The sequence below is a fragment of the Amphibalanus amphitrite genome, unplaced genomic scaffold, assembly GCF_019059575.1.
Source record: "Amphibalanus amphitrite isolate SeventyFive unplaced genomic scaffold, NRLGWU_Aamphi_draft 000124F_arrow, whole genome shotgun sequence".
In the NCBI taxonomy this organism is placed as follows: domain Eukaryota; kingdom Metazoa; phylum Arthropoda; class Thecostraca; order Balanomorpha; family Balanidae; genus Amphibalanus; species Amphibalanus amphitrite.
The window spans coordinates 508,485-519,717 of record NW_024881619.1 but is presented as its reverse complement, the minus strand read 5'-3'; the positions used below and the strand labels follow the sequence as shown (position 1 = coordinate 519,717).

The 11,233-nt window shown below is 50.6% G+C and overlaps 1 protein-coding gene across 9 annotated transcripts; it reads left to right on the top strand.

Annotated features, from left to right (window-relative positions):
* The first annotated feature begins 2 nt into the window (after positions 1-2).
* LOC122381670 (mothers against decapentaplegic homolog 3-like) lies at positions 3-11,208 on the top strand. Of its 9 annotated transcripts, none has more exons than XM_043366117.1 (6): positions 2,041-2,319; positions 2,458-3,119; positions 7,309-7,578; positions 8,301-8,582; positions 9,183-9,293; positions 9,548-11,208. In XM_043366117.1, exons 3-6 carry the CDS (start codon positions 7,494-7,496, stop codon positions 9,814-9,816), a joined length of 747 nt encoding a protein of 248 aa, XP_043222052.1. In that variant the 5' UTR covers positions 2,041-2,319; positions 2,458-3,119; positions 7,309-7,493; the 3' UTR covers positions 9,817-11,208. The 9 variants fall into 9 exon arrangements, 7 of the variants coding, with proteins under 7 accessions (XP_043222054.1, XP_043222057.1, XP_043222052.1 ...); XM_043366118.1 differs by lacking the exons at positions 2,041-2,319; positions 2,458-3,119 and adding exons at positions 3,962-6,505; positions 6,644-7,014; XM_043366119.1 differs by lacking the exons at positions 2,041-2,319; positions 2,458-3,119 and adding an exon at positions 3-170.
* The last annotated feature ends 25 nt before the right edge of the window (positions 11,209-11,233 follow it).

The following is an 11,233-nucleotide window of genomic DNA, read 5'->3' as shown; positions in this document are numbered from 1 at the left end:
CTGCTTCGCATTTGTCTACTATCGCAAAGTTATTTTTGCTGAAATAGGTCATTGGGTTAGTAGGAAAATCGCAATATTTAATTATTCGGACTGCGATTCTGAAGTCTTTTGATGCTCACACCTGAGCCATTCTGTTGCACTCTCGGTAATTCAAGTTCCTGCTTTGAACGGTGAGCTTGTTTTCTTCAGGGTTGGTATGAAAACAAAAGTGTAAATACCAAAAGCTCTAGCTCAACACAAGCAACCTGAATTGAATTGATCTGAAAATGACGAGCTGGGGCCTCATGTCTTGGTTTAGGCAAAAAAAATTATTTTTACTTATATTTGGTGTTGAGTTTCCATGTCAATGTAAAGTTAACGTGAAGAACAAATGTGGTCTTCCATTGGTAGTCGGTTAAGGCCAGTAAGTAGGTATTCTGTGCATGATCATGCCTTGTGCTAAAAAGTTGAAATATAGTCCCACTTGTGAGTTGAGTGTTTTTCAACCTCAAGCACTGGACATCTTCCAAATAATTGCTGGCAACTCTTGATTGCGGGCAGTCAGCAACCAACTTGCACACTACATACCATTATCAGTCGGGGAAACTATGGTAAAATCTGCTATTTTTAGCAGTCTGCTATTTTTAACAGAAATCTGCCAAAAATGGGTACGCATTTGACGTCATCGTACCCAAATATAGCAGATTTGGGTACGGCCCCATACAAAAGCAGATCTGCACCCTAATTGAAGCAAATGCGCATCAAATGGCTGGCAGATTCATGATGAGAATAGTGCTGAGAGTGATCTCTGCTATTTTTGTTCAGATCCGACTATTTTCAAATTCATTATTTGAAAATAGTCGGATCTGAATGAAAATATCAGAGGACATTCTCAGCACTATTCTAGTCATGAATCTGCCAGGCATTTGATGCGCATTTGCTTCAATTAGGGTGCAGATCTGCTTTTGTATGGGGCCGTTCCCAAATCTGCTATATTTGGGTACGATGACGTCGCATGCGTACCCATTTTTGGCAGATTTCTGTTAAAAATAGCAGACTGCTAAAAATAGTAGATTTTACAATAGTTTCCCCGACTGTTATGCTCCAAGTCCAGAGTGACATTCTGATTCACTGCGCAAATAGGCATGTTTGTTCACAAGGTGGTGACCTGAAAGCTTTCCATGAAAAATGCTACAATCACATGGGTGAAAATGATTTTCACCCACAGTGTGCATTTTTAACATATTTCTTGTAACATTTATGTTTGAATTTGTTGTGTCAGTAAATCACCATGGTATTGAATCACAGCACTGTTATTGAATTATAATGTAATAAAGCCTTTACTGTAGGTACTTAATATCTATGTTTTCTCCTTTGAAATATGGAAGTTTGTGTAATAGCTCCTTACTGATATCAATTTCTAGAGTTAATTTAATTATGAGTTCATTGTTTTTATGCTTACTTGCTGATAACTAGTTGTGCTCCTTAAAATTAAACTTTGTCAACCATAAGCATTTTGACATTTTAAAAATCAATTGAAATGTTGTTTATATTTGTCACTTTCACCTTTTCAGCTATCTTTGCCTGCCTCATAGCTTGGATGGTTGGGCAAAAAATATTTGACTTTCTGTGGTGAAAGCCTCATGGGCCATTGGCTTTCGGCACCATTCTCTATATTAGACCACTGACAGAAGTTTATAGGAGCATGAGTTAGTTGAAGTGAGTTGAGTGGAATGGACTGTATCCAGTTTTGCTCAGCAAGCTGAATTCTGGCATCCAAATTCTTCTGATAACTCAGAACTATCTGATTATATCGTAGAGGTCAGGTCAGTCAGGGCCTGTGCAATAACTTCTGCTTAGCATGCAGTCTGGCCATTCAAACATAAGAGCTAAGTTTACAGAAATGGCAGCTGTTTTACAATTTTTTTTTGCATAAATAGGCAAATGCCATGGAAATTGGAGAAAGCATAATATACCAATGCAATAGGTACATGAAAGTCATTTCTTTATTTATCTTGAAGGAAGTCACACAAAATAAGCTAGTTGTAGCGGCGCCGAGGCGCCGAAGATGCGCACGACTCCGGGGTGCAAGCGCCGTCGGTGTCACAATCATGTGCATTTTGCGTTTATTGTGCCATTTAACAGAAAGTTGTTTTTGTTGTTCAGCTAAAATGTGCCAAAAGCTGTTTTTCATCAAGTTTGCATTGTCAATTGTAATTTTAGCTTTATTTCGCTAAAAAGGTTGTCTAAACGATTAACGTAAATATGTCCGTTTTTGGCCGCTACATTGTTAAGCGGTATCTCCACGTCCTGTCTGCGCTGTGATTTGCGATACAGTCGGTAAGGACTTGTTTTTATTTACTAAAATCTTCATGCTGTATCATTGCGTTGACTTGCTCTTGTTTTGTTTCCTCTCGGTTTGTTTTATTTATCTCGGAGTTCATTTGTATCTTGTAACGATTGTCTGGTCTTTTCCAGAAACCATTGCATTGCATTGCATTGCCTGACATCGCATTAGAAGAGAATATAAATTGGTATCACGAACAGGCAGCGATGCGTTTAAGACGACGCGAGGAGCGCAGGCGGGAACAGTTTCGACTGTATCACACTGTATCGACAGTGTGACAAGTCGTATGTCGAAAACTACATACAGTTTCGACTGTAGCGACAGTTTCGACTGTGTCGACAGTTTGGACTGTCGTGCACTGCATCGACAGTTTCGACTGTCGCGCACTGAAGTAACTGTCATCTGAAGTGACAGTGTCGATGATCGTACGTCGAAAACAGTTTCGACTGCATGTCTCGTTGAATGTTGAAGAGCAGGTTGAAGTGACTGTCAGCTGAAGCGACAGTTTCGACTGTGTCGACAGTTTTGACTGTCGCACACTGAAGTGACAGTTTCGACTGGGTCGACACTGTCGACTCATTGATGCGCCATTTTCGACTATTCGAAAGAAGTTGAAATGACAGTTTCGTCTACGTTGAAATGACTGTCGTTTGTACAGCGCCCGAGACCCGTTCGACTTCATTCGTCTCGGCGCTAGTGGATCGTCGTACCGGCGGCTGTCTGATGTCGGCCTGGAATCGCCGCCGCTGCAGCGTCAAGTCAGGGATTGAAAAACGCTAGTCTCGGCTTGCCGGTACGTTGGCTCTCGTGCAAAAGGCTGAGTGGGGTCAGTGACCCTGTTGAGCTCGATAGGCTTGTGTCTTGTCATGTAATGCGGCTTGTATTGCCGATCGCATTGGTGTTTGAAAGGTACGTTTCGCTTGTATCATACGTACCGTTTGAATCATGAATTTGTCGCGGCTGACAGTGCAATTGTTAAGGGCACAGCTTTTGGCTAGAAATCGTAATGCCAAAGGCACTAAGGCTGTACTTGTAAAAAGGTTAGGGGAAGCTCTTCAAGAGGAAGGCATTGATGTTACCCTATTTGTTGCTCGCCTAATCGGTAACTCTGTGACCGGGGAGGGTCAGAATGATGAACGTCAGGTAGGTCAGTCAGCTGCTTCGGCAACCAGTCCTGTCGTGACCAGTCTCGTCGACGGAGGCTCGAGGCCCAGCCAATCAGATATTGCTATTGACGCTGTAGATCCCGAGGATTGCTGCATTGAGATTTCTGGTGCTGGTGCTCGTTTGCGGGCCTCCGCTGCTGGTCAGGACGTTGTTCGGGACCCGGTAAACCAGCCGGCTGTCTGTCCTGATGAAGATGTGCGGCCAGCTGACAGTGCTGCCCATGATGGTGGGTCCGTCTTGTCTCGGGGAAGTGCAAGATCATCACTGGCTTCGACGAAGGCCCAGGAGTCAGCTAGACGAGCTGCTCTGAAAGTGAAGATGAAGTTCCTAAAAGAAAGGCAGATGCTGGAGCTTCGTGAGCAGGAACTGAAGATGAAGAAGGAGGAATTGAAGCTGCGTGAAGCCCTTGAAGAATCTGAAGCCTTTGAAGCCGCGCTTTCAGAAAGCGGGCCTAACTCGACTGTTTCAACGGCTGTTGGAGGAACCGGTAACAGCACCCAGGAAAGGATTTCGCCCATTTCGAGACCGGCCACTCCCCCTCCGGCACCAGAAGCTAGACGTACCGAGAACGAGGATCATCAGGCGAGCTTGATGAAGAAGTTGCTCACCTCGTGTGTTCTCCCAAAGCCAGACATTCCCGTGTTCTCAGGCGATTTTGCCAGATTCCACCAGTTTTTGAGAGCGTTTGATGGACGAGTCGCTAGCGTGGTCGTCGATGAGGAAGAGAAGCTTCGCTATTTGGAGCAGTTTACGTCTGGTACACCAAGAGACATCGTACGGGGATGCATGTTCATGAAGACCGGTGGCTATGAGGAAGCGAAGAGGCTATTGATGAAGAGGTATGGCAACCCTGACCGGATGGCTGAGTCATTCATCGACCGTCTGGTGCACTGGCCACTTGTGAAGGGTGATGATGTCGCTGGACTCGACAAGCTCGCGGTGGAGATGAGAGCCTGTCACAACGCAGTGGACAGTCTGATGGGAGCCAGCCATGAGCTGAACCATCCAAAGACAATGAAGAAGATTTTGGAGAAGCTGCCCTTCGCAATTCAAGAAAAATGGCGGAGAGAAGTGGACCGTCTGGCAGAAGGAGAGGGAAGGTCTGCACTGTTCTCTGATCTGGTCAGCTTGATGGAAGTAGAAGCCAGAATCGCTTCAAACGCTGCCTTCGGCCGTCAAGTCTTTCTCAAAAAAGACCTATCAAGAGCCGACAAGTCTCAGGAGACCAAAGTCAAGTGTAATTACGTCAAAACCAAAGACGCTGAAACCGAAAAGAAGATATGTGTATTGTGCAAGCACGAGCACGACTTGTCTGCGTGCCCAGTTTTTGCAGAGAAAACATTGGTGGAAAGAGAGAAGCTTGTTCGTCAGCACGCGCTCTGCTTCGGATGTCTGGAGGCGGGTCACAGGTCCAGATGGTGTAAGTCCCGTCTGACATGCATGGTGTGCGGGAAGGGCCACCCCTCTGTGCTCCATAGATACCAGACGGCGACGGTCAGCCACGATAGCCCGCCGATGACTCTATTAAGTGACCAGCGGGCTTCGCAGGCAGCAGTAAACGTCCTCTCTTCTAGAAGAGCAGGACATTCGGGTGTAAAGATGCCAATTGTTCCGGTGAAAGTGAAGTACCAAGGTGGGACTACTGTACAGACTTACGCCCTTCTCGACAGCGGTAGCTCATCAACCTTCTGCAGTCAGTTGTTGTTGGACAAGCTGGGGGTGCCCACCTCGGCGAAGACCAAACTCTCCGTCATCACCATGGCCAGGGACCCGCTCAAAGTCTGGACGGCTCCCGTTGAGGGCTTATCGATATGTGGCATCGACGAAAGTGACCCCGTTGACTTACCTGAAGTGTTCTCGTTGGGAAGCATCCCAGCCAGCCGGGAGGAGGTCTGTAGAGTTGACGATCTCTCTGACTGGCCACGCCTGCAGGAAGTCGTCCCGCCTGACATAGACGCTGACGTAGGACTCTTGATTGGCGTAAACGTCCCCGCTGCTCTGGAGCCTGTCGACTTCATCAAGAGTCGTGACGGCGGCCCTTTCGCGGTAAAAACCAGGCTTGGATGGATGGTCCAAGGCCGAGTTCGATACTTGAAACCGACGCAGCCGAAGAGCACCACGAATCGCATCAAAGTGGAGCCCCAGCAGCTTCATCTGGACGGGAGCCTGGCTACTGGAGAACGACACTTGTCTGTTGAAGATCCTCGATGGCGGAGCGGTGACACAGTTCAGCCGCCAGAGGTACGCCTGAGGAACGTTCTCCCCTTCGGCGCCAGGTCCTCACCCGGAGTAGCTGACTGTGCTCTGCGGCAGGCTGCGGAAGCCAGTGGTGAAAGAAGTTCGTGGTTGAAGCCAGATAAAACATTGGAGACTGAAGATGCTGTTGTGATCGCTGACAGTGGCCTTCAAAGGATCCAGCGACCACTGGGTCGCGTGATAGAAAGGCGTGCTAGCCAGGACGGACTGGTGAGAAGTGTTAAGGTGAAAACGAAAGGAAGGGAGATGTGGCGCCCAGTCACGAAGCTGGTGTCATTGTGCTAGGCGCCAGCTGAGCGAGGACGCTGTGCCAGATGGTCTCTGTGCCAGTTCGATTGAGGCAATCTGCGTTGCGCAAGGTACTTGTTGATTTGGGGAAATGCAAACGTGCGCACTGCCTCTTCATGTTCCCCTTGTGTTCTCGTTTTGTATGTTCGGCCTTGAAGACCGAACGGGGAGGGTGTAGCGGCGCCGAGGCGCCGAAGATGCGCACGACTCCGGGGTGCAAGCGCCGTCGGTGTCACAATCATGTGCATTTTGCGTTTATTGTGCCATTTAACAGAAAGTTGTTTTTGTTGTTCAGCTAAAATGTGCCAAAAGCTGTTTTTCATCAAGTTTGATTGTCAATTGTAATTTTAGCTTTATTTCGCTAAAAAGGTTGTCTAAACGATTAACGTAAATATGTCCGTTTTTGGCCGCTACATTGTTAAGCGGTATCTCCACGTCCTGTCTGCGCTGTGATTTGCGATACAGTCGGTAAGGACTTGTTTTTATTTACTAAAATCTTCATGCTGTATCATTGCGTTGACTTGCTCTTGTTTTGTTTCCTCTCGGTTTGTTTTATTTATCTCGGAGTTCATTTGTATCTTGTAACGATTGTCTGGTCTTTTCCAGAAACCATTGCATTGCATTGCATTGCATTGCCTGACATCGCATTAGAAGAGAATATAAATTGGTATCACGAACAGGCAGCGATGCGTTTAAGACGACGCGAGGAGCGCAGGCGGGAACACTAGTCATTCCACATTTCTGTGCACATATGACAATTTAACCTGCCAGACCTTCTATTCCTAGCCCCTACTGTCCCTAGTCACCCTCTAGTATCATGTGACCACACTCCACGCCTCCGTGAGCCATTCTATTCAGTGACCACCGCCGTGCTGTACCGCCCAGCGCGACCTCTGTGGAGTGCTGAGCTCAGCAGAGACACTGGCGCCGTGCTGGGGCGGAGCGTGTCGCCCGGCTGCAGTGGCGCCGCTGACACCGTGAGCAGGGCACGCTGCCGAGTGCTGAGTGCCAGGCGCAGTGAAGAAGGGTCATGAGAGGCATGGAGAGGAGTGAATTGGAAGGCAATGTTTTTCGGACAATGTGTGGCCTAGGGATCAGGTTTCTGGCGGTAAAAGTGCTGATGTGAATTTTAAGGCCTCACGTCGGTGTGCATCGCGCGACGGGTTTTATCGCAGATGATGATAATTGTGCTTTGCGTGCTAATTTGTTCACTCTGATCTCTATTTTATCAACGCAAGTATCACCTGACCATTTTTCGTTCTTGGTTTCAGTGCGACTGGTGGCAACGCCTTTTTGCTCCTTCAACAAGTCCACCAATCCCTCGTCTAGCATCAGTCGTATTTCGGAGATCAGTCTGAACTACCAGACCCCGCACAGTCCGGTAGCCGACTGTCTTCCTCTCGTGGTTCCCTGAGAGCGCCGCCGGCCGGCTGCTGCGTCTCCCAGACCCGGCGCCATGGGCTCCCCGGCCACCTCGCTGCCCGACTCGCCACCGACCTCGTTCATGTCCGAGGATGGCGACAACAGCGACAGGAACGAGAGTGAGTCGGGGATGGGGTGGATAGGCTGAGGGGAGGCGCAGGGCAGCGGGTGGGTGGCATAGAGCAATCTGCCGCCGTTTACTGAATGCTTTTGTGCCTATATAAGCTCCATTGTTAGAATAAAGATATATCTTTAGGCAATTATTTTATATGGGAGTTAACGTTTATTCTTTTGATTTGTATTAAAAGTACTCACAACTCACAAGTGTGAGCTAAACCCTTGTATAAACCGTCTGTCTTTGTCGCCATGACTGCTGAGCTTGGTGCCTCCATGTGGTCACCTTCTAACCCCTACGTCCCTCAGGTAGCCGAGACGTCAGCTATTCACTTGACCTGTGCTCCCGCCCGCCCGTCTGCTCTCACGTGGGCGCCTGACCTCTAACCTTCCCCTGGTAATCAACCGGGGTCACATTCTGATCTCTGTCCTGAGGCGACTGATAACTTCCTTTGGCCACCTTGTCCCATATCCTCTCCGTGCAGCTGACACCCGGTTGTCACTCCTGACCGCTGCTCCCTGTCGCCGCGGCTCACCCTCCTCCCATCCCCCCAGGCAGTTTGCGCCGTCGCGTGCTGCCGCTCACCCTCTGACCCCCCCCCCCCCCCCCGGCAGGCGGTCTGTCTCCGTCCCCGGCCGCCTCTCACCCTCTGCCCCCCTCCCCCCGCAGCCAGTTTGTCTCCGTCCCCGGCCGCCGCTCACCCTCTGACCTCCCCTCCCCCTGCAGGCGGTCTCCCTCCTTCGCCGGCGGCCGCAGTGGTCACCATGGACGCCCAGCCGGTCACCTACTGCGAGCCCACCTTCTGGTGTTCGGTCAGCTACTACGAGCTGTCGAGCCGCGTCGGCGAGACGTTCCACGCGTCCCAGCCGAGCCTGACCGTGGACGGCTTCACGGACCCGAGCAGCTCGGACCGCTTCTGCCTGGGCCTGCTGAGCAACATCAACCGCAACCCGGTGGTGGAGCAGACGCGGCGCAACATCGGGCACGGCGTCCGGTTCTACTACATCGGTGAGCGGGGTGGGTCGGGGGTCAGTGTGTACTACATTGGTGAGCGGGGTGGGTCAGGGCGTCCGGTTCTAGTACGCGGCGTCCAGTTCTACGATATCGGTGAGCGGAGTGGGTCGGCAGTCAGGTTGTACTACATTGGTTCTACTACGTATGTGAGCGAGGTGGGTGGCGACACGGCGTCTGGTTCTATTACATTGGTGAGTGGGGTGGGACGATGAAGGCGTCCGATTCTACCACATTGGTAAGACGGCGTCCGGTTCTACTACATTCAGTTCTACTACATTAGTGAGCAGAGTGGGTCGGGTCAGGGCGTCCGGTTCTACTACACTGCGTCTGGTTCTACTACGTTAGTGAGCGGGGTGGGACGGCGGCTGGAGGTTGGCTGGAGTTGGTGTAGTAGGAAGGACGGTGGAAGGCCAATGGCGATCGACAAAGTTGTAAACTGAATAAGGAAGTGAAGTAATCGCATTTTCGCTGTTTGTTCTGATGCTTGTCGGATGTAAGTGTCACTACATGACGTCTGCTCTGCTTGTGTCGTGGCGAAACATTTGACTCGTGCTACTCCACCTCCGTCTGACCCCACTAACCCATCTGCCGCAGGTGGTGAGGTGTTTGCCGAGTGTCTGAGCGAGTCAGCCATCTTTGTACAGTCACCCAACTGCAATCACCGGTTTGGCTGGCACCCGGCCACCGTCTGTAAAATACCATCCAGTAAGTGAAGTTTGTTGGGGTCAGTAAATGGGCCTTACTGTCCAAAATTACTTAACTGATGTCAGCCTTCGTGCTGTAGGAAAGGAGGGGCTATGAAGTGTTCTTTTATCTTTCGTCTTTTATTTCTTTCGTTTTTCATCAAGTAGCTGTATTTTTCTATTCTGCTGTAATGTTGAGCATTTACTTAACAAAAGCACATTGACTCCCACGCCTACCCACATGTTCTAAAACATCGTTCTTTCCTCTCCCTGCAGAATGCAACCTGAAGATCTTCAACAACCTCGAGTTCGCGGCGATGCTGGCCCAGTCGGTGAACCAGGGCTTCGAGGCCGTCTACAGCCTGACGCGCATGTGCACCATTCGAATCAGCTTCGTGAAGGGCTGGGGCGCCGAGTACCGGCGGCAGATCGTCACCTCGACGCCCTGCTGGATCGAACTGCACCTGAACGGACCGCTCCAGTGGCTGGACCGGGTCCTGACGCAGATGGGCTCGCCACACATGCCCTGCTCGTCCATGTCGTAGGTGCGCGGTGGACCCTCAGAGAGACAGCGCGCCGAACGGTGTGAGACTGCGTGAGAAGTTTTATAGCTGTGTGAATGGTTAATGTGCGCCGCCGTGGCGTGCGGTGGACGTTTGTGGCGCGCGGAGGACCATCTTGGTGCGCTGACGGAGGTGGCACCGTGGCACGTATATACATGACGCTTCATCGAAGTTTGAACTATCCGTGGCGGCAGAGGTGGGCTATACATGAAGAGCATACATGAAGACATCGCCCGCCTGGTGTCCTCTGCTTGCCGCTGACATCCGAGATACTGTGACGTCACACCAGTCAGTGGCGTCACTAAGCGCTGCGCTGCCGTGAAGGTACGAACTACCGGGCGTGGAGGCCTCCCCTGACGCCGGCAGGCCCCTGAGTCAAGTCAAAAGGGTGAAACGGGACGCTAACACACGGGACAGGCGGTGACGCTTTACGCTTTGTGAGGGTCGAGCGGGGCTGCAAGGGCGCGGCCCTCGCTGAATGAGTCTCAGAAGACGGCGGTTTGAGGGGGGGGGGGGGAAAGGGGGAGGAAAGGAGTGTGACACGGTCAAGTGTTCCTTCATCGTCCGGACCGGGCCCGCTTTATCGAAATGCGCGTCTATTCGCTGCTTCCTCAGCGGCAGTCAAGTCTTCTCAAAGTCCCGGACCGCTGAACGTATCGGGAAGGTGCGCCGTTCAGTCCTATCTCCTGCCCCGCATTGCGTTGGCGTATTCTCGGACCAGCTCAGGAGAAAGCTGTGGTGACAAGGGCTCCGTAGGTGCCACCGCCGGGCGTGGCCGTTTGCTGAATAGGGTCAACGCTAACCCGCAGGTGCTAGTGTAATGAATATCCGCGAATATTGACGGGCGGACCCGTCACCATTTGACTGTATATTTTGTAAGGTGACCCTCCTAATAGTCCCTTTTATGCCCAGGTCGGGACTAGCCGAACATGTCGTGAGTTTCAGTAAACTGTGAACTAAGGCGATCTGACCCTCTTCCTCCCTCTGATGCTCGCTGCTTTAACAGCGTTGACAAGTGAGTCAAAATGGGTTTTGGCTTCAGAGCTGCGCTGATGCAGCCGGTACCTAGCTCTCGTTTAGGACACGGCGTGCGCAGTCAGTTGGCCATCATGTTCTGAGTGTGATGTTGACGATGCTTTGACTGATAGCGGGACGCCGAAAGCATGCTTTACCCGCTGCGTCAGGCTGGCGGAACCTTACGATACGTACTGTGTTCGACGCGAGTCTGACTGTCAAACAATTTACTGGAACGAAGAGTCTGCTTTCTGTGAGGATTTTAAACAACATCTGTGTACCTGAGAAATTTATTAGAAGTCCCGTCGCGAGCGTACTATAGTGGCGATACGCTACTGCGAATAAACTATTTGTATATGGTGCTTGTGTGTCGTTGCGAATGGGA